This window comes from Paramormyrops kingsleyae, chromosome 4 (genome assembly GCF_048594095.1).
Source record: "Paramormyrops kingsleyae isolate MSU_618 chromosome 4, PKINGS_0.4, whole genome shotgun sequence".
NCBI lineage: Eukaryota > Metazoa > Chordata > Actinopteri > Osteoglossiformes > Mormyridae > Paramormyrops > Paramormyrops kingsleyae.
The window spans coordinates 13,834,394-13,857,148 of record NC_132800.1 but is presented as its reverse complement, the minus strand read 5'-3'; the positions used below and the strand labels follow the sequence as shown (position 1 = coordinate 13,857,148).

The following is a 22,755-nucleotide window of genomic DNA, read 5'->3' as shown; positions in this document are numbered from 1 at the left end:
GTGCCGGCAGTGTGACTGTAAGCCGAATTTGGTGGCGGTTTTGGTGAATGGCTAACGCCAGAGGTGAGCTGGACATTGCTGGGACTGTTGTGTGAAACAGAAAAGATTGATCGGCAGTAAAACACCAGGGGATAGTCAAAGTATTTTAATACTGATGGGGTTTTGGAAGACATTGCAGCTAACGCTTCATTTTCTGTACACTGCGCAGGGGTACAGCTTCCCTAAGAAGCATTTTGGTCGTTTCAGTCATTTGGCAGTTTGGATGCTCCTGGTGCTGTTATTGAAACCAAAGGTGCCAAACACTGGATTTGTCCCTTTAACGACAGAATAATGAGGACCTCTAGAGGACAGGAAAGTCAAAAGCTCCGCCCACCATAACCAGGTAACCGAGTTGATGAGGCGGGGCTCCTGGCCAGGCAGAATCGCCATGCTCTGAGGGGAGGTCACCTGTGGCCAGGGCTGGCACCGGGGTGGAGGGAGGGGCCGCGGAGGCTGACGGTGTCGCCGGCAGACGACTGGTGGGAGGGGGCTTTCCCGCCCACCAGCGAAGGCTCCGCCTCCTTGATCTCCATGGCCCGTTTGTACAGCTCGGCTGCCTTCTCGAAGTCTCCCTCCTCGTAGCTGGAGAGAAAAAGCGTGTGAGTGCAGCCACTTCGACGCCCCACCCCCACCACATGCAGTGCAGTGGCTTCTTTGGCCAACAGGGGGCTCTCAAAACACGACGCACCTCAGCACGGCCAGGTTCTTCAGCGTCTCGCCCACGCGGGGGTGCACGCGCCCCAGGCTATCCTCGTAGATCTTCAGGGCCTGTTCATAGAGTGGCAACGCCTCTCCGTGCTTCTTCTGAGGGGGAAGGAAGACGGGACCAGTCACGCCAGCATGGAATTCAGCACCTTTCTTATCTGACCGCACTCCCCCCACCACGGACTCACCAACTGGCAGTAGAGCACAGCCAGGTTGACCAGTGCCGTGGCCACACTCGGGTGTTTTGGCCCGAAGCTCTTCTCCCGGATCTCCAGGGCCAGCTCGTATAGCGGAACCGCCTTCTCCGGCTTTCCCTGGAGAGCAGGAAGACGGGAAGACTTTGCTGTGACAACCAGGCTTCTCACAAACACGCTGCAGTTTTAAATTACTAGGGAGTACCTGTTGTACCTCTGTACATGCTACTTAAATCTATAATACAGTATTTTATCTAATAAAGTTACATAAAAAAAGTTTAACAAAAAGCTTGAAATTTCCCAGTAAAGTTAATCTAATCTGATTTATTAAAGTGTCAACAAATATTATCAAATGGTCAGATGCTCTAAGGATCAGCGGCTGTGGATATAGCGCCTTTCCCTCACACTGTGCTTGTACAGCATGGTCAGATGCTCTAAGGATCAGCGGCTGTGGATATAGCGCCCTTCCCTCACCCTGCGCTTGTACAGCATGGCCAGGTGCTTGACGGTGTAGGCCAATGAGGGGTGGTTGGGGGCCAGGGCGCGCCTCCGGATGTCCAATGCGCTCTCATACAGTTCCTCAGCACGCTCGTATTCCCGCCGCTCACAGTGAAGCGCCGCCAGGTTGTTGAGCGACTGGGCGCAGTCGGGATGCTCGGGGCCCAGCACACGCCGGCGCATCTCCAGGGAGCGCGTCAGGAACACCATGGCCGTGCTGCAGGACAGGGCAAGGGGACATTACTATACTGCAGGGCTGAATCAGCAAGGGATTCGGCTGTTGTACCTTTGTATCACGAACTTCACCTGCAATGTCCCAGCAGTTATAGCTAAGTTGTTACATTTACTGGTTATACTATTCGGACATTTTTACATTTATGGGTTCTGTGATCAGTAGGTTATACCTGGAAAAAAAAACATTTAAAATAATTCAGGCTGTGAGCCTAATAATTAGATAAATTTCTATTTGTGTTTGTTATGTTGTGTGGTGTTCTTCCCAATTAAAGAAGCGTGCATCAGACACAATTCGGGATGAACTCAGGATACATCGTTTCTAACATCATTAATGTATCATTAATGTATCGGATTGTTGCAATGCGTCGAGATGTGTACTGCAGCAGCCTCAGTGAGGCAGATGCACATCCCTAGTGTTTTTGTTACAAAAATGTTACAGATCAGTTTTAAAAGAATAATCTGTTAATTTGGTTGTTTTAATTTAGTTAAATAATCCACCATTACAGTTAGTTGTTTCTTATAACAAATCCAGAGTCATGTGATAATAGAGCTACAGGCAGTGAACTGCAGTGATAACATTCATGGCCAGCAGGGGGAGCCAGACTCACTCCAGATTGTTCTGTAGGTAGTAGAGCACCCCCAGTTCGTTCAGCGTCTTGGCACAGTCCACCGAGTCCTTGCCCAGTGTGAGCTCCTCCAGCTGCAGGGTACGGCGCCGTAGGAGGGAGAAACCATACTGCAGAGGGCAGGGGAGGGGGATGGGGGGTTAGTTAATTAATAACAACCTTACAATGTGGATTAATGATGCAGAGGCAGGACAGGCCCAAGTACCATGCTTCCCTTGTGGCGCGCGGCCTTCTGCCGTATCTTCAGAGCACGCTTCCTCAGCCTCTCGGCCTGCTCATACCTGCGCAAGGAGGTAGGGCAGGCGTCCAATCACAATCGGCTTAGGGCTTGAAGTCACGCTTCACTACCCATGGCCTCTCAAGGGTTTCAGAGACACACCACACAAACCACAGAGAGCCAGATTTAAAAGAAACAAAGTTTTGGCATTTTGGATCTTCCCCAAGGACGTTAAGAACTGCCAAGGTCCACCTCCCCCACCCAGTTGCCATGGGACGCACTTGTTCTGCTTCTGGTAGAGAAGGGCGAGGGAGTCGAGCTCGCGTGCCACGCAGAGGTGCTCTGCGCCGCACGCATTCTCGCCGATCTCCAGTGCCTGCTTAAACAGCTGCTCGGCATTCCCCAGCTTCCTCCACTGCACATAGACGCCAGCCAGCTGGTGCAATGAGCGCGCCACGCTCGGGTGGTCCGGGTCTAGCGCCGTCTCCCGGATCTCCAGTGACCTCTGCAGGGGAGCCACCGCCTTTACACATACACAACAAGAGATTTCCTTAAGCAATCTGGACTAATTTTTTTTTTTAAGGCACATTTGGCGCTGATTTTTTAAATCAGACAACCTTCTCTCTAGCGCCCCCTGCTGTCTGCAGGACCGCACCTGGCTGAGCAGTCCCAGGTCCTTCAGGAAGCGGCCCAGGGTCTCACACAGGTTGGCCAGCTGGGGCGCGCTACCCTCACCCTCGCAGCTTTTCTCGTAGTGCTTCAGAGAGTCAAAGTACTCGGTGGCCATGGAGCTCCTGTCCCTGCCTACGTACAGCCAGTAGGCCAACAGCTCCGAGAAGTGGCCCCTGGGCAGGGGGGGCAGTGGGGATCGTCAGGGTGGAGACAGACACATCTGCTTTTAAAGACACACTTCAGTCTCTCTCTGTCTTTGTCTCTCCAGAAAAACAGTCAGACAGGGGAACACCGTCATCGAGTCAGGCAAGGACAGAGGCAGACGTAGAGCGAAACAGACAGGCAGAGAAAGACAGATGGAGAGAAAGATGGACGGACAGAGAAAGAAATAGAGTTAGACAGACAGACAGACAGACCAGATGGCAGACAGATAGACAAAGAGATAAAGGGACAGACAGAATCAGACAGAGAGAGACAGCTGGACAGACAGATGGATTGACAGTGAAAGGAATAGAGTTAGAGAGACAGACTGACAGGCTAGTACACAGACAGACAAACAGATAAAGGAACAGACATACAAGCAGAGAGAGAATCAGACAGACAGGAAGACAGAGGATCCGGCAGGATGATAGACAGGCAGTCACAGAGTGAGACGGCGGCACGTTTGCTGACCTTTTGTAGAGGTTCTGGGAGACAAACAGGTTGAGCAGGCTCTGCCGGAGCTTGACCTTGTCCTCCTGCTGGTGTAGCAGCCACGGTAGTTCATCAGCCACCCTCCACGTCACCCGGTCCTGACTGTGGCAGCAGGAAGGGGAGGTTTAAAGGGACAGCAGATCAAATTGAAAACGAGACACTCACAGGAGAACTGCACATTTATAACTGGTGTCGTTTTAGGAAGGGCTGACTGGACACACCTGAGCTGGCCGCTGAAGTACTGGATCAGCCTCTCCCTGTAGCCCGACGCCCTGCCCTCTGTGCTCATGTACTCCAGACGCACCGCCTCCCACGCCTGAACAGGGTCACAAAATAACAACTCAGCCAGCCCATGGAATGTCGCCCCCTGGTGGCCTTGTTTCAGAGTAGACCTCCCGGATATACTGAATTACATGTTATCATACTTAGTTTTTCAGCAGACACTTTTATCCTAAGGGGTGTGTGTGTGTGTGTGTGTGTGTATACACAAACACACCTTGGAATAAGTAAGAAATTAAGGCCCAACTGAAATCACACTTCCAGCCATGGCATTTCAGGCACTGTGTCCTAAACCTAACCCTAACCCTAACCCTAACCCACTAAGCCACACATTGACTACAAATTCACCTCACCCAGTCTCTGAACTACATGTGATTAGGGCCCTCAAACTCACATGATAAGGGCTGTGAATCATAGACCACTCACACATTTTCGCTTTCGCTTTGCTCCGCTCAGCCGCTATCCAAGACCCACCCCCCCACCCCCCCATGCCGAGGCTCACCTGCAGATGCTGGAACTTGAGCAGGCCGCAGCTGAAGGTGACGACGCGCAGGTTCTGCAGCTGGCGCAGCAGCGACGCTAACATGGGCCACGTCAGGTCGGGGAACATCTGCAGCAGCTCGGACTCGGCCACGCCGTTGTGGCTGACGCACACCAGGCACACCACCTGGGGGGGCCACACACGCACCTCGCCGTCACCTCTCCTGAACACCCCCCCCCACCACCACCACACTGACGGCCAGCACCTCCTTCATGACGAGCTTCTCCCGGTCCGTCCTCAGCGTGTCCATGAGGGTCCGCAAGCCCAGCCGGTACAGGGACAGTGTGTCCGGGCTCTGGAGACACAGCTCTAGCGCGGGGTCCGGCCTCCAGGCGCTGAGGAGAGGAGGGTCACACATACAGCAGCACTTGGGGACACACCCCAACACCAACCCGGAGCAAATCCCAGCATCCGAGCAGCGTCTTCAGGCTCGGTGAGGTGAAAATGGAAGGACGACCGGGCAGCGGCACCAAGGCTTGGGAACAGCCGGCCCGCCCAGGTCAGCCGGCCCACCCATGTCAGGGCTGCCGCTTCACTGTCTGACTGTAAAACTGAACTGAAGACTCATTATTCTTTAGCTTTGGCTATTCTTTAGCTTTTGACTTAAGGAATGGAAAGTAAAGAAAGAAGGAAGGAAGGAAGGAATAATAATAATCATCATCATCATCACTTTATTGTCTTTACGCCTCCCTCAACTTGCTCTTTGTAGAGTAAGCTGTCTGCGAAGGGCAGCCAACCGTAGCAGTGCCCAGGGAGCTGGGGGTTAAGGGTCTTGCTGAAGGAGCTGCAGACGTGCTGAGGCTGGGTTTGAACCGGCAACCTTGTGATCACAGACACACAGGCTTAGCCCACTGAGGGAGTCACAAGGAACCCACGAGGGAGGGAGGGAGGGAGGGAGGGAAGAAAGAAAGAAAGAAAGCTATCGACTGGCTGCCCAGCCCCCTCTGCCATTTGTATGTGTATTGTTTCATTATTTGTTTCATTATCTTATTATTTATTTACTCTGTACAGCAGAACAAAGGTTCTTTTTAAAGTGCATTATAAATAAAGTCTATTTATTGACTTACTTACTAAGCAAGCTTAAAACGAGTCTCATCCCCAACAGAGCACGTCTTCGTTGGGCCTTCTTCTTATTCCTCTTTCAGTTTATTCAGTGCCTATTAGAACATCACACCTCCCCCAGGACCACATACCGAAATAGAGAAGTACAGGAAGCTACAAGACCACACGATCTGCACACTGAGAGGATGTCGCTCACCGCTGCAGATGCCACCTCCACTATCCTGCAGACACCTCAAGGCGCCTGTCCGCCCTTTTATGATGCTGCACTACAAGCAGTGCCGCTTTCGAGACTTAAAGTTTCAATTACTCATCCGTCCAGAAGACCGCACAGGTCATAGTGAGCCTGGAGCTTATTCCAGGGAGCACTGGGCACCAGGCAGGGATGGGGTCGCAGCTCCGTTTATGAGTCACACCAATTCACCAAAACCGCTACTTGTTACTGGGCTGGTGGAGAAAGTTATGTGACCCCCCCCCCTTCCCCTCAGAAAAAACCACAAGCAATCAGAAAACTAAAACAATAAAAATTACACAAAATAAAAAAGTAAAAAGAAATATTTGGATTAGTTGCAATAGGACTGGCTGGAAGACGGGACACGGGGCGGCGGTGGCGCTGTGGAGTACCTGGTGAGTATCTTGGCCAGGAGCGTGACGTAGAGGGGGCTACAGCTGGAGGCCGACCGGCAGTGACTGTCCAGCTTCTTCTCCTGCAGAACCGAGGTCATGGGTCATGCACGTGGTCATATTCTAACAGCTTTATATATTACAGACATACAAGACGCGGTAAGCGGATGCCGAATAGAACTGACGGGCCCCGGAATGACACTTCCCTGGCCAGGGGAAGCCCGACGCGAGGGCATGCTTGTGCCCTGATTACAGGCCCATGGGGGACTATCGTAGTGGAAACATGTCGTCCAGTGACTCGCCTGCTCCCAGGTGAGTGTGACCTGTGCCGCCTGGCACTCAGCAGAAATCAGCGACCTCGCCTCCTTGGGGCTCAGGGGGTCCAGGTGAAGAGTGGGCCAGAGTCTGTGGGGCGGGGCGGGGGGGGGGAGGGGAGGGGTCCGGTTAACGTCACCTCAGTGTGATATCCTGCTTGACAGCCGGCTTATTCACTAGTTGCTTCTACAGCTAAAATAATCTAGTCCTGTTCCCAAGTAGACCCTTCTGTTGTACCTTTATTCTAAAGGTCAAATAAAGGATGTTCTGATCCTCTCCATTCCAATGTTCCATCCCTAACAGCCACTGTTGCCATGGACACCCGATAGGGGTGTGAATGACGATAGGGGTGTCACATGGACACTTGCTGAGTCACATGGGCAACCACTCGGTCACATGGACGTCCGCTGAGTCACACAGTCTCCTGCCAAGTCACATGGGTGACCACCTAGTCACATTGGCACCCACCTCCAGGCCTGCGGGCAGGTCTCCACATTAACGGAGACCACCACCCTCACGTTCACCGGCAGAGGGTCGATGAGCCACTTCATGTGCTTCTCCGCATGCTGGGGACAAAATGGGTGGTAAAGGAGTGAGACACAGCAGCCCCAGCCACTCTACAAGGTTGCTAGTCTAAGTTGTGGCTAACATTTCTGGGTTAGGGGTACCAAGATTTCCTGAAGATCCATTTTCAAACTGTCAGGAGATCAGTCACTAAGTGCAGTATTAAACAAGCAGTTAGCTTACTTCTAATGGAATGAAAGGTGGATTTTTGGGTTGCATATAGGACCATCTGGACTGGAAGTATGTGGGTTTAGATAATTCTAGTAGAGAGAGCTATGTCCAGTTGCTTCACTAGCCACAGGCCCAGGATTATCGGCCAGAAGGAGCCCAACACCTGGATCTGGTCGACAGAGTCGATGATGACGATGATGTTGCCGTGGTGACGTGCTGACAGTCTCTCCAGCCAGCGGGGGAACTCCTCCAGGACTTTGCAAGGGTCCATGGACAGGCCCGAGATGGAGCAGAAGAAGTGCTGCAGGAGCTGTGGGAGGAGAGGAGATGTCAGGAACAGTCAGCAGTCACCCACCCTACTACCCATGACTGAACATGTGGAAGCCACGCCTCCCACACTGAAGCCCCACCCCTTGTTGAAGCCCCGCCCCTTATTGAAGCCCCGCCCCTCACCTTGATGGTCAGCCTTTTTGCCATCAGCACCGGCTCTGCGCTCGTGGACAGCGGCTGGCCCACGAAGTGGTACAGGATCAGCGTGTTGGGAGAGTGCTTCTGCTGGAACTCTATCCTGTGGGCCGGGCCGGTTAAAACACGGTAAATCAGTGCCGTCAGAATTAGATAGCGCTCTGGGCTGTCAAGTATGTCACAGAAACTTAAACAGGTAAGCAGTCACCAAGGTTATCTGATCCCTTAGCTTTTATAAAAATAAAAAATAAAAAAAACAGGAATTAATGCCTTAATTCTAAAGAGGTGGACTTCCCCACCTTCTGCCCCACGGACTTTCTGAAACTTTCTGAATCTCTGTTATACACACACTAACACTAACACACACACCCACACACACACACTCACTCACCTGCACCAGTCACTTTGTGTAGCATTAGTCTGCTACTCAGCCTACCTCATACATGACTGTCTGTCCAAGGCTGCTTGGTATTACTCATCACCTCTTACCAGCTCTATTGCACTTTATGTCTGATCTGCACTCTCTGCCACGGTCCCTTGTATATTGTATTTATTTATTCATATTTTTCTTACTTGTATTCTTTTTTGTATTAATGTTACTGTTAACTAGGGTTTGTGAGAAAACGTTATTTCAATTCTCTGTATGTTCTGTACATGTGGCAGAATTGACAACGAAGCTGACTTTGACTTTGAATATGAGCTGATGATGGAGTAGCAGGACGTTAGATTCATAAGTAACACTGATCCAGGTACATTTAAAAAACAGTATCATGAAGTAAGGAAAACCTCACAGCATTAAAACACAAAAAGACGATGGTGTATTAGGACGCACCAGGCAGAGTGAAGGCTATGACAGCAGGACATGAGAGATGAAACACCGACACACCTTGATATACATCATAACAGGATAACACCCCTCTTTATATTGACATTTAACCTTTACTGAGCAGACGCTTTTCTCCAAACTGACGGAGAGGCGAGTCAGACGGCACATTAGTAAGTGAAACTGCACCCGGTCCCCAATCAATGCTATAATATCAGAACGCTGGCATGTTTCACGGAGTGCTGGGCGAGGCTCACCATTTGGACAGCAGGAGGGATTTCCCCGAGCCTGGCCCCCCCGACACGAGCAGGGGGGGGATGGGTGGGGGCGCCGCCACCATGTCATTCAGGCGCTCCATGTACTAAGGACAGGGAGAGGGGACAGGGGACGTATGTTATCGGGGCTTTGGGGACAGCAGCCAGACACTCTCAGTTTTGTCTTTGATCATTTCTCCCTTTGATGGTGACATTTCGCCAGTCTGTCACCGTCAAAACAGGAAGACAGCAAACTACACAGGTTTCACTTGATATCACTTAGTTTTACCTAGAAACCATTTGTGTTAAGCTCTTTGCTGACAGGTACTGTGGGATAGATGGCAATAGTGTCTCTAATCTCCTGTCAGGGGGGCTTAAAGCGCGTGACCAGAAGGTTTTTTGTTCAACTCCCAGGAAGAGTGACGTGATAAAGATTAAACACGCCACCGCCATTCTGTATGACGTCTACCCTAAGAAACACTAAGTCTCCTGAAGGTCGGTTACGTGGGGAATTCAATTGGTGGCGCCACCTTCTGGCAGCCGGGTGAAGCGGCGGAGGCGGCAGCCCGCTGGAAGGTCTCTGCCTGCTCCTGCTCGTCGTGCGGGTCCCACAGCACGTCCCCGTGATCCTCCTCGCCGCAGCCCTCGTCTGCCCCAGTGAGGCAGCTCTCATCCTCAGCCACCTCCTGGCCCAGCAGCTCCTGGGGGGGGATTGCAGCCCTTTACAACCAGCAAGCCTACAGCGACATATTTCACTCTACCAATCACAACGCGCCCTTGAAAATGCTCTCCACTAATGGTGACTCTGGCCCATGCCTCTCCTGTTTAATCCAGTGAGCTGATAGCCTCCTCCAGCACTGTACCTGTTTCATGACCCACTCAAGGCTGCCGTGGATCAGCGAGGCTCCCTCCTCGGGGTGCCCTGCATGCTCTATAACCTGCGGTTGACAGAAGATGGTGCTCGAAACACTACTCCAATCAATTATCTCTCCTCGCCGGCTTAATCAGAACTCGTGGGAGTTTTACTCACACAAAACTGTTCTCAGGGCAGAAGGAAATATGATTGGTTCAGAGAGATAACCAATCAGATTGTAAAGGAGGTGGGTCCAAGCAACTAGAGGAGGCGGGACCAAGACTAGCAATTCAATTCAATTCAATTTTATTTACAGTATATAGCGCTTTTAACAACAGTCATTGTCACAAAGCACTTTACATTTAACCGGCAAAATCTAAACTGAAAGGAACAACGGCAATAAAGAGGATAATACCTCAGTCACTGCTCGTAGCCACAAGGTTCCACTGTGGTATTATCCAAATGACCTTGGCCCCCTCACAGATAAGCCCACGTCTCAGGTTCAGATCCAACCACATCAGGAAACAGGAAGCTTACCTTGACCTTGACCGCTCTGTCTGCCGCGGTCACCCTCTCCACCAGGTCCTTAGCGGCCGGTGACAGACAGGCGCCCTGACTGGTCCGCAGGTACAGCAGCAGAGGACGGGCCTCGGGGTTCTTCACAAAAGCCTCCTCCACATCCTCCAGCATGGAGCTGAGGGCAGAGGTCAGAGGTCAACTTTAGCTCACAGTCAGATCCTTTTCCCTTCTCTGCTCATTCATTGCTGAGTGGTGGATTTTACCTACAATTCTGTCAGGTTTATGTTTCACCCATTGAATTTGGATTTTATTTCCTACTCTAGGGCAAGGTAGCAAGCTTTCTTCTTGCCTGTATCAGTTATTCATCCATCTCCCAATTTGCCACTCAGCCTGTGTGGTTTATTAGGCTAATGTTAATGCATAAGAAGGTCTAACGTTATGCTCTGAAAAAACATTACTATAAGTGAAACATATAGGGGCAACGTAAAAAAAAAAACTAGCTAGCAAATAATAAGCCCTATTATTTGAATTTTAGTGGTATTGATTCTGCATTCCACAATTTCATATTTATGGACATTTTTAGAAGCTTCATCTAATAGCCCAGATACTGTTAAACATATATAAGATTTTATTCACAGACACACTATGAGGAAAGGAAAGATGGAGACATCAGACACTTTTTTGGTGGTAAAAGAAGAGTAAGTAGGAAATATTAGTATTAAGAGCTAGAGAACATTACACTAAAAGTATAGGTGCAGTTTTGCAAACTTAATGTGTATGAAGGAAAGTGGTGGTCAGCAGAAAGCAGGAGAGGCACAGGAGCAGGGAGATGGCAGGATGAGGACAGTGTGCAGGATAGTGAGCAGGCAGCAGGAAGATGGCAGGATGAGGACAGTGTGCAGGACAGTGAGCAGGCAGCAGGAAGATGGCAGGATGAGGACAGTGTGCAGGATAGTGAGCAGGCAGCAGGAAGATGGCAGGATGAGGACAGTGTGCAGGACAGTGAGCAGGCAGCAGGAAGATGGCAGGATGAGGACAGTGTGCAGGACAGTGAGCAGGCAGCAGGAAGATGGCAGGATGAGGACAGTGTGCAGGCAGCAGGGAGATGGCAGGATCAGGACAGTGTGCAGGCAGCAGGGAGATGGCAGGATGAGGACAGTGTGCAGGCAGCAGGGAGATGGCAGGATGAGGACAGTGAGCAGGCAGCAGGGAGATGGCAGGATGAGGACAGTGAGCAGGCAGCAGGGAGATGGCAGGATCAGGACAGTGAGCAGGCAGCAGGAAGATGGCAGGATGAGGACAGTGTACAGGACAGTCAGCAGGCAGCAGGGAGATGGCAGGATGAGGACAGTGTGCAGGCAGCAGGAAGATGGCAGGATGAGGACAGTGTACAGGACAGTCAGCAGGCAGCAGGGAGATGGCAGGATGAGGACAGTGTGCAGGCAGCAGGAAGATGGCAGGATGAGGACAGTGTGCAGGCAGCAGGGAGATGGCAGGATGAGGACAGTGAGCAGGCAGCAGGAAGATGGCAGGATGAGGACAGTGTGCAGGACAGTGTGCAGGCAGCAGGGAGATGGCAGGATGAGGACAGTGTGCAGGATAGTGAGCAGGCAGCAGGAAGATGGCAGGATCAGGACAGTGTACAGGCAGCAGGAAGATGGCAGGATGAGGACAGTGTGCAGGAAAGTGAGCAGGCAGCAGGAAGATGGCAGGATGAGGACAGTGTGCAGGCAGCAGGAAGATGGCAGGATGAGGACAGTGTGCAGGAAAGTGAGCAGGCAGCAGGAAGATGGCAGGATGAGGACAGTGTGCAGGCAGCAGGGAGATGGCAGGATGAGGACAGCGTGCAGGATAGTGAGCAGGCAGCAGGAAGATGGCAGGATCAGGACAGTGTGCAGGAAAGTGAGCAGGCAGCAGGGAGATGGCAGGATGAGGACAGTGTGCAGGCAGCAGGAAGATGGCAGGATGAGGACAGTGAGCAGGCAGCAGGAAGATGGCAGGATGAGGACAGTGTGCAGGCAGCAGGGAGATGGCAGGATGAGGACAGTCAGCAGGCAGCAGGGAGATGGCAGGATGAGGACAGTGTGCAGGCAGCAGGGAGATGGCAGGATGAGGACAGTGTGCAGGCAGCAGGAAGATGGCAGGATGAGGACAGTGTGCAGGCAGCAGGGAGATGGCAGGATCAGGACAGTGTGCAGGCAGCAGGGAGATGGCAGGATCAGGACAGTGTGCAGGCAGCAGGGAGATGGCAGGATGAGGACAGTGTGCAGGCAGCAGGGAGATGGCAGGATGAGGACAGTGTGCAGGCAGCAGGGAGATGGCAGGATGAGGACAGTGTGCAGGCAGCAGGGAGATGGCAGGATGAGGACAGTGAGCAGGCAGCAGGGAGATGGCAGGATGAGGACAGTGTGCAGGCAGCAGGGAGATGGCAGGATGAGGACAGTGTGCAGGCAGCAGGGAGATGGCAGGATCAGGACAGTGAGCAGGCAGCAGGAAGATGGCAGGATGAGGACAGTGTGCAGGCAGCAGGGAGATGGCAGGATGAGGACAGTGTGCAGGCAGCAGGTAGATGGCAGGATGAGGACAGTGTGCAGGCAGCAGGAAGATGGCAGGATGAGGACAGTGTGCAGGCAGCAGGGAGATGGCAGGATGAGGACAGTGTGCAGGCAGCAGGGAGATGGCAGAATGAGAACAGTGTACAGGACAGTCAGCAGGCAGCAGGGAGATGGCAGGATGAGGACAGTGTGCAGGCAGCAGGGAGATGGCAGGATGAGGACAGTGTGCAGGCAGCAGGGAGATGGCAGGATGAGAACAGTGTACAGGACAGTCAGCAGGCAGCAGGGAGATGGCAGGATGAGGACAGTGTGCAGGCAGCAGGGAGATGGCAGGATGAGGACAGTGTGCAGGCAGCAGGGAGATGGCAGGATGAGGACAGTGTGCAGGGCAGTGAGCAGGCAGCAGGAAGATGGCAGGATGAGGACAGTCAGCAGGCAGCAGGAAGATGGCAGGATGAGGACAGTGAGCAGGCAGCAGGAAGATGGCAGGATGAGGACAGTGTGCAGGCAGCAGAGAGATGGCAGGATAAGGACAGTGTGCAGGCAGCAGGAAGATGGCAGGATGAGGACAGTGTGCAGGCAGCAGGGAGATGGCAGGATGAGGACAGTGTGCAGGCAGCAGGGAGATGGCAGGATGAGGACAGTCAGCAGGCAGCAGGAAGATGGCAGGATGAGGACAGTGAGCAGGCAGCAGGAAGATGGCAGGATGAGGACAGTCAGCAGGCAGCAGGAAGATGGCAGGATGAGGACAGTGTGCAGGCAGCAGGGAGATGGCAGGATGAGGACAGTGTGCAGGCAGCAGGGAGATGGCAGGATGAGGACAGTGTGCAGGGCAGTGAGCAGGCAGCAGGAAGATGGCAGGATGAGGACAGTCAGCAGGCAGCAGGAAGATGGCAGGATGAGGACAGTGAGCAGGCAGCAGGAAGATGGCAGGATGAGGACAGTGAGCAGGCAGCAGGAAGATGGCAGGATGAGGACAGTGTGCAGGCAGCAGGGAGATGGCAGGATGAGGACAGTGTGCAGGGCAGTGAGCAGGCAGCAGGAAGATGGCAGGATGAGGACAGTCAGCAGGCAGCAGGAAGATGGCAGGATGAGGACAGTCAGCAGGCAGCAGGAAGATGGCAGGATGAGGACAGTGAGCAGGCAGCAGGAAGATGGCAGGATGAGGACAGTGAGCAGGCAGCAGGAAGATGGCAGGATGAGGACAGTGAGCAGGCAGCAGGAAGATGGCAGGATGAGGACAGTGAGCAGGCAGCAGGAAGATGGCAGGATGAGGACAGTGAGCAGGCAGCAGGGAGATGGCAGGATGAGGACAGTGAGCAGGCAGCAGGGAGATGGCAGGATGAGGACAGTGAGCAGGCAGCAGGAAGATGGCAGGATGAGGACAGTGAGCAGGCAGCAGGGAGATGGCAGGATGAGGACAGTGAGCAGGCAGCAGGGAGATGGCAGGATGAGGACAGTGAGCAGGCAGCAGGAAGATGGCAGGATGAGGACAGTGAGCAGGCAGCAGGGAGATGGCAGGATGAGGACAGTGAGCAGGCAGCAGGAAGATGGCAGGATGAGGACAGTGTGCAGGCAGCAGGGAGATGGCAGGATGAGGACAGTGTGCAGGCAGCAGGGAGATGGCAGGATGAGGACAGTGTGCAGGCAGCAGGAAGATGGCAGGATGAGGACAGTGTGCAGGCAGCAGGGAGATGGCAGGATGAGGACAGTGTGCAGGCAGCAGGGAGATGGCAGGATGAGGACAGTGTGCAGGCAGCAGGGAGATGGCAAGATGAGGACAGTGTGCAGGCAGCAGGAAGATGGCAGGATGAGGACAGTGTGCAGGCAGCAGGGAGATGGCAGGATGAGGACAGTGTGCAGGCAGCAGGAAGATGGCAGGATGAGGACAGTGTGCAGGCAGCAGGGAGATGGCAGGATGAGGACAGTGAGCAGGCAGCAGGGAGATGGCAGGATGAGGACAGTGTGCAGGACAGTGTGCAGGACAGTGAGCAGGCAGCAGGGAGATGGCAGGATGAGGACAGTGTGCAGGCAGCAGGGAGATGGCAGGATGAGGACAGTGAGCAGGCAGCAGGGAGATGGCAGGATGAGGACAGTGTGCAGGCAGCAGGGAGATGGCAGGATGAGGACAGTGAGCAGGCAGCAGGGAGATGGCAGGATGAGGACAGTGTGCAGGACAGTGTGCAGGCAGCAGGAAGATGGCAGGATGAGGACAGTGAGCAGGCAGCAGGGAGATGGCAGGATGAGGACAGTGTGCAGGCAGCAGGGAGATGGCAGGATGAGGACAGTGAGCAGGCAGCAGGGAGATGGCAGGATGAGGACAGTGTGCAGGCAGCAGGGAGATGGCAGGATGAGGACAGTGAGCAGGCAGCAGGGAGATGGCAGGATGAGGACAGTGAGCAGGCAGCAGGAAGATGGCAGGATGAGGACAGTGAGCAGGCAGCAGGGAGATGGCAGGATGAGGACAGTGAGCAGGCAGCAGGAAGATGGCAGGATGAGGACAGTGTGCAGGCAGCAGGGAGATGGCAGGATGAGGACAGTGTGCAGGCAGCAGGGAGATGGCAGGATGAGGACAGTGTGCAGGCAGCAGGAAGATGGCAGGATGAGGACAGTGTGCAGGCAGCAGGGAGATGGCAGGATGAGGACAGTGTGCAGGCAGCAGGGAGATGGCAGGATGAGGACAGTGTGCAGGCAGCAGGGAGATGGCAAGATGAGGACAGTGTGCAGGCAGCAGGAAGATGGCAGGATGAGGACAGTGTGCAGGCAGCAGGGAGATGGCAGGATGAGGACAGTGTGCAGGCAGCAGGAAGATGGCAGGATGAGGACAGTGTGCAGGCAGCAGGGAGATGGCAGGATGAGGACAGTGAGCAGGCAGCAGGGAGATGGCAGGATGAGGACAGTGTGCAGGACAGTGTGCAGGACAGTGAGCAGGCAGCAGGGAGATGGCAGGATGAGGACAGTGTGCAGGCAGCAGGGAGATGGCAGGATGAGGACAGTGAGCAGGCAGCAGGGAGATGGCAGGATGAGGACAGTGTGCAGGCAGCAGGGAGATGGCAGGATGAGGACAGTGAGCAGGCAGCAGGGAGATGGCAGGATGAGGACAGTGTGCAGGACAGTGTGCAGGCAGCAGGAAGATGGCAGGATGAGGACAGTGAGCAGGCAGCAGGGAGATGGCAGGATGAGGACAGTGTGCAGGCAGCAGGGAGATGGCAGGATGAGGACAGTGAGCAGGCAGCAGGGAGATGGCAGGATGAGGACAGTGTGCAGGACAGTGTGCAGGCAGCAGGGAGATGGCAGGATGAGGACAGTGTGCAGGCAGCAGGGAGATGGCAGGATGAGGACAGTGTGCAGGCAGCAGGGAGATGGCAAGATGAGGACAGTGTGCAGGCAGCAGGAAGATGGCAGGATGAGGACAGTGTGCAGGCAGCAGGGAGATGGCAGGATGAGGACAGTGAGCAGGCAGCAGGGAGATGGCAGGATGAGGACAGTGTGCAGGACAGTGTGCAGGACAGTGAGCAGGCAGCAGGGAGATGGCAGGATGAGGACAGTGTGCAGGCAGCAGGGAGATGGCAGGATGAGGACAGTGAGCAGGCAGCAGGGAGATGGCAGGATGAGGACAGTGTGCAGGCAGCAGGGAGATGGCAGGATGAGGACAGTGAGCAGGCAGCAGGGAGATGGCAGGATGAGGACAGTGTGCAGGACAGTGTGCAGGCAGCAGGAAGATGGCAGGATGAGGACAGCACGCAGGACCAAGAGGTGAGTTAGAAATTAGGCTGTACTTTAAGATCTACTGTATCATCAAGACAGATATTAGCCTAATAGGTAAATATTTATTTCTGAAGGCTGTTGGAGCTGGGGGGACTGAGAGGGCAGGAATAACACCAGACTGCTGGACCAGACCAGGCTGTTTGTAAATGTATAGGCTTATTACTTTTACTAGTATACTTCTCCTAGGATAATTCCTGGGAGTTATCAAAACCAAATTCTTTTGGACAGGGATAAGGATAATGAGATCTTCTGAATTCATTACATCATAGCGGACCATAATGGTCATAGAAGTGTTATGAAGGCAGTACCCCCCAATTATGGAGGGGTAATTCGCACTCTGGGGACAACCCTGGGCGTGGTGCCAGTCAAGCACAGAGCACACCATCACACACGAAACCAAAACACAGTTGTTTCATTGGAGGAACACAGACAGAATGTGAACACTAAGCGCGCAGAGCAGGGGGCCGTTACCCGGTAACAGACGCCCTCAGGAGCAGCACGCACACAGAGCTGCGTTCGATCTCCTGGCGCCGCTCTGCCACATAGCCGTCGGCGCCGTCCGCGGGGAAGCTGACGCTCACAAAGAAGTGACCCAGGCCCTCGCACAGCCTCTGCAGGCGGGGGGCGTAGCCCTAGAGCACAGGGACACCTCCAAGTAGACCAGAACCGAAAGGAAACTCGACAGCGGGTATCACATGCTGTTGTTATCGCCTCCTTCGGGTCAGGAGGAGTACTGCAGGTCAAAAGACGGCAGTCACTACAGGAAGTCTCCCGTCAGCAAGGCTGCGGTCACCTGTGGGGAAGCAGTGGCGTCTGTTGTAGAATCAACGTGTGGCAGGAAGGGGGGGGGCTCACCTGGACGAAAGCCTCAACCTCGGCCTGCGTCTCGGGGGTGTACATGAGGTAGCAGCGTATCGTGTTGCTCCAGAGGGCCTGGGAGACGTGTGGGGACACCTGCAGGAGGGAGGCCACCGCCGTGTCCCAGTCGTCTGAAGGGCACACATGCAGCTCCATCACAGCTGCTGGAGATGAGGATGACGGCACGGCGCGACGAAAGACCCTTTACCTCTGCTGACGTTGGCAAACGGGCCCTCCACGTCGATCAAGCTGTGAGCAAACTCAGGCCCCCGGAAAGTCTGCTGCAGCTGCATCATGCTGCCCATAGAGGGCTCACTACCCAGCGCCGCGCCGCTCCAGTACTCACACTGATTCCCTGCGGCTTCAGAAAACAGACATGGGGGACACATTCATCCATACAGCTTATCCAGGATGAGGACCGGGGGGGGATAGTGGGGTCAGGGTTATTCTCACTAATGAAAACTAAAACTGTAAGTAAACATTTTCATAAACCAAAATAAAATAAGATACGATATTAAGAAAAACAACTAAACGTTAACTACAAATATTGCTCCCGAAAGTAACAAAAATACATAAAAACAAAGGTCAAATACTTTCTCCTACCATTTACCATTTACCATAAATACTATTTAGCTAAAGTAATGATTTGTTTACTTTTAATTTAATATTATAATACCTGGAACATGTTCTACCCTTTTTGGGGACACTAGTACAAAATATGCATGTTTATTCAGTGTTATATATTTTATTCAGTATTATTTATGAAACACCTCAACAACTTTCAGTTCCCTAGGAATAATTACTAAGGCATAAAATGAAACTATAAAATATAAAATATACAAAAACTAAATACATGTGTAAATTAAAAACTTAATTAAAACCATGTTGAAATCTAACTAAAACTATTTAAATATGAAAGTTTTCAAATGAAAAGTTTCAAATGAAAACTAACTGAAGCTATTTAAATATGAAAGATTTCAAATGAAAAGTTTCAAATGAAAACTAACTAAAGCTATTTAAATATGAAAGATTTCAAATGAAAGTTGGGAATAATTTTAAAACGAAGCTAAATTAAAAATTCAAAACTATGACTACACTGGAGAGGATGCCAGTGCATCACAGAGCACACAGATAATTTAGAGACAGTCGTTTGACTGACTGCATAGGTCTGGGTCGTAGCAGGACACTGCAGTAGCTGCAGGAAACTTGCAACCGCAAACACGAATGCGCTGACTCACCACAGGTTAAGGTACAAATAAAAAAAAACCTCGGATGTCCTGTTTTTCTATGTGGCTGAAAGTATTTTCCATTCCTAAGTGCATCCCTGCAGATGATCTCAGCTTAATAATGCCCGATTGCTCAGAGCGTCCCCCAAAGGTCGCACCCTGACCTGCAGCGCCGCTCGGGCTGTCGTCTTCGTCCGAATCGGCCGGGTCATACACCTGGATCCCCTGCGCCTGCAGCTGCTGCAGCTTGGCCTCCAGGTCCCGCTTGGCCCTCAGAAGGTCCTGTATCTCCTTCTCTTTGGTCTCCCGGAAGATCTACGCAGCACACGGGGCGAGTGAGCGCCCCCACGAGGCGGCGCACGTGCACTGGCCACTGACGGCGCTACTCACCTTGAACTGCCGCTTGACCTTGTCGCGGTCATGCTCGAAGGTCGCCGCTCTCTCCATCGCCTGGTACTTCGCTTCAAGAGCGCCCTCCTTCTCACGCAAAATCTTCTGGTAGGTCTTCTGCAGAGCCTGTGGGAGCCCCGAACATGAACTGTTCCCTCAGACTCATCACGTAGGACACTTGTATTGTCAGCCAATCAACATTCGGGAAACCCAGCAACCCGCCAATCACAACAAGCAGTGAACAAACTAAACATGTAGTGCCTTTGCAATCACTGTGAAGACCAGGCTTCGCCAAGGTCCTAGCGCCCACCGCTCTCCCCCAGCATCTCTGGCTTATAGAACCCTGGATCATAGCCCAAAATCCAAAAAGGCCCCATTGCTGTACCTTTCAGTCAATGAAAATGCTTTAGTGACACACAGGCCTTTGCCATAGGGAATGTGGGCCCTTTGAGTCGTACCCACTCACACTCGTAGCAACTTACTGATCGGTAGCTCAGCTGCGGGACCAGAGTGGGTGAGAAGACCCCAGCCACCCCGCAAAGAAGTATCGGGTGAGCAGGATTAGTAAACTACAGTACATCGATTGGTCCGATTGATCTGTCCTGACATAATGCACCAGTGTGTCCCCCATAACCCAACCAGGACTGCTAACGTCTATCTCAACAGTCCTGAGCTATCTTCTGTCCCTGACTCCAACACATGGGTGCCTTAAAAGGGCCGTTAAAAAATTGGAAAATAATTGGATTTGTCTGGATTGGGGGTGCAACATTATATGCTTTCATGGGGCCCAAAATCTCTAGCGTACGCTATGCTCCAAAGTCCCAATTTGATATTACTGCTTTATATAACCTTTGGCACCTTCTGCTGACCCTGTCCCCACCCTCCCAGCCTAAATAAGACAGCCAATCAGATAAGCCCAGCCGGAGGATTTGCCCAATAGGGTTCGGGTGTAGAGCGGCACTTAGTAAGCCCCGCCCCTCCACACTCCCCCTGACCTGAAGCTCCGCCCGCAGCCTCTTGTTCTCCTCGTCCAGCTTGGCCTCCTTCTTCTGCAGGGCCGCCACCTCATTGCTCTTGCTGACGCGCAGGATCTCGTAGTCCTTGCGCAGCCGGTCCAGCTCCGCGCTGTACTCCAGGTCGACAGAACCGGTGGACTTGAAGCTGGCGCCGATGGCGCGCGGCCCGCGCCGGAACGAACTGCGCACAAGACGGGCCTTGGGCTTCACCTCCACGGGGATCTCGCAGGCCTCGCCGCCCCCGCCGCCGTAGGCGTCCTCGATCACCTCCCCCCCCGGGCCCACCAGGGACGAGGCCGTGCCCATGCCGAGGCTGGCGCGTCTCTAGCTTTGGGCCGGACCGGGACACATGCAGGCCCCTGTAAGGAAGACAGACGGGCCCACTGCGGAGAGAGGGAGCAAAAAGGGTTTGAAAAACATCAAACTACCCCTCCAAGATGTCGCACTAAACCTCTGTGCCTGTGATCAGAAGGTTGCTGATTCAAGCCCCAGCCTTGGCAGAGTGGCCACGTGTCTGTGTGCCCCTGAGCAAGGCCCTTAACCCCCAGCTCAAGTGGTGCTGCACACTGGCTGACCCTGTGCTGAGACTCCGAACTTGCTGTCACCTCTCTGTGTGTCTCATGGAGAGCAATATGGGGTAGATGAAGAAATCAATAATGTGTCACTATTCTATTCAAAGGGGGTGGTTTTCCTGGAAAATGGACTCAAACGCCACATGATCTTCGACATTCTTTAAAATAATAACAGTTGTCCTGACAGCTTTTACCACAGCTGCTTGCAATGTATTGAGCCTCCATCACCTCAAAGTCATCAGATTTGGCTGCATTACGATCGATGCATGCACTCATAGTCGCTACCGCAGTCATGTTGCAAAGTCAGCAAAACTTCTTCAAAAAGCTGGGAAATGCTGCTTGCATAAGTATTCAACCCCTGTGTGTCCTACAGAATAAAGAACATTTTAAGAACGTTACGTCATAAAGTAAGAATAGGGCACAAAAAAAGATCAGCAGCTTAACATCCCCAACCCTACGACACAAAGTCCCCACAGGCATAGACCAGAACGTCCCTCAAGCAACCACACAAATGGCTAAATGCAGAAGCCACAATGAGGCCAACAGTCACTCTGAAGGAGCTACAGTACAGTGAAGGTACACCCTTTTAAACAGCATACTGCTGGGCTGTGTGGGAGAGTGGTGAGAAAGAGGAGATCACTTAGGGGGGGGGTACATGAAAGCATGGCTGTTTATCAATATGCACACTTGACGGTTCTTGTATTCCCGAATGCCAACTTTCATTGCCGAAGTACAATTCCAGTACTCAAGAACAGAAGTACAGAGGGCAGTAAAAATCCCCTGATGTCATTCTTGTCCGGGTGCAAGGAGAACAATCCCATGATTTCCATGATTCATTACGTCCCGAGTTGGGGGGAAAGTCCAGCACGCACGGTCTTTGCCTTCCTGGTATTGTTATACACCTCGTGTCTGGATTGTAATAGTAAAATGTAACACCTCCTCTCACTTACTAAATATAAACCGAACACCATCAGCGTGAAACCTGAATGAAAACACAAATATTACATTTTGTTTATTCCAGTTCGACGGAATGGAACGCCTTGAAAGTTAGTTATACCCTTAATAAACAAAATTAAGTCGTTTATAACTTAAACTCAGTTCACTGGCCTTGCTATTAGAAGTTGTCAAATCGTTTAAGAAAGAAGATTATTTTCTTCTAATTGGTTATATAAATTAACGTGAGACCTATAAACATGTTAATCAAAACTGCTGGTGTGCGACGTATAAAATGTCATTTCATCGTTCCGGCGCGTGTTGCATATGGGTAATTAATTATTAGATATAACAAATGACTGTCATGCTGTGACTGACGCTTCCTTGCAGCGTAATTGACGAACACTGGAGGAAAGCCGACGTGCACGAAGACCAATTTCCCGTTATCTTTACGCCTAAAAAAAATCCTATCTGTGTCAACAATTAAAACGCGGAGGCCCTTGTGACATGTAGGAAGAGATCGCTTTTTAAAAAACGAAATAAAGTGTAGATTACGTTGAAAAGTAGGAATTTAATGGTTTCCCGTCACACGGTTTGGACACGGAGAGACATGAGATGGCATGCACACACATGATGATGAATAAAAGTTACTCAAGCCTGAGTAATTTTTACCCAAGAGGTTCATTTGACTTACAGTAAAGGCAGCACGGTCAGCACATACCGTAATGAGGAAAAAGTTCTATATTGAGTCACTAAATTCTCTCATTTCCCTGTGAACAGCGAGTGCAATTCACTAAGTGAACACTATGTTAACTAGCTCCGAAAAGAAGAAACCTGTTTTTTTATTTAACTAGTTGGTAATCATACTGGCTAAGATGACATTTTCGGGCGATGGCAAAAAAATAACTTTTCCAAAATCTAACCTCGGCTTCCCGGCTGCCCCGGTAACCAGCATATCAGACTACGGGTCCTCAGCCAGCCCAAACCGAACCGGCCGACTGACTGGCGTTTTTTTTAAATTTGTTTGTGTTTTGGCCCCGAGTCAACTGAGGGTAAAACGTTGCATTAAAGCTCGCTTGTGTTATCTATTAA

General features: G+C 52.1%; 1 protein-coding gene across 5 annotated transcripts; it reads right to left on the bottom strand.

Moving 5' to 3' along the window:
- Positions 1-130: 130 nt before the first annotated feature.
- On the bottom strand, positions 131-22,638 carry nphp3 (nephronophthisis 3). 5 transcript variants are annotated; one of them, XM_072710721.1, is made up of 28 exons: positions 22,587-22,638; positions 20,138-20,541; positions 19,143-19,268; positions 18,917-19,067; positions 17,735-17,887; positions 17,524-17,657; positions 17,140-17,300; positions 10,364-10,520; positions 9,837-9,911; positions 9,504-9,674; positions 8,977-9,080; positions 7,885-7,999; positions 7,595-7,741; positions 7,165-7,262; positions 6,684-6,786; positions 6,382-6,464; positions 4,904-5,033; positions 4,660-4,824; positions 4,100-4,194; positions 3,858-3,980; positions 3,169-3,358; positions 2,795-3,036; positions 2,502-2,577; positions 2,279-2,406; positions 1,413-1,653; positions 933-1,058; positions 728-843; positions 131-621 (listed from the first exon to the last, which is right to left on the bottom strand). In XM_072710721.1, the coding sequence occupies exons 2-28, from the start codon at positions 20,462-20,464 to the stop codon at positions 444-446; spliced, it is 3,915 nt and encodes a 1,304-aa protein (XP_072566822.1). In that variant the 5' UTR covers positions 20,465-20,541; positions 22,587-22,638; the 3' UTR covers positions 131-443. The 5 variants fall into 5 exon arrangements, with proteins under 5 accessions (XP_072566822.1, XP_072566821.1, XP_072566820.1 ...); XM_072710720.1 differs by having other exon boundaries at positions 22,358-22,619; XM_072710719.1 differs by having other exon boundaries at positions 22,385-22,619.
- Positions 22,639-22,755: the final 117 nt, after the last annotated feature.

Bases quoted from the DNA above. Each gene is read 5' to 3' on its own strand.
- nphp3 (XM_072710721.1), bottom strand. From the start codon at position 20,464: ATGGGCACGGCCTCGTCCCTGGTGGGCCCGGGGGGGGAGGTGATCGAG. The intron at 17,888-18,916 runs GTCAGGGTGCGA...TGTTTTCTGAAG, and splicing joins CAGCCCGAGCGGCGCTGCAG to CCGCAGGGAATCAGTGTGAG. The intron at 3,037-3,168 runs GTGCGGTCCTGC...GTATGTGTAAAG, and splicing joins ACCTGGGACTGCTCAGCCAG to GCGGTGGCTCCCCTGCAGAG.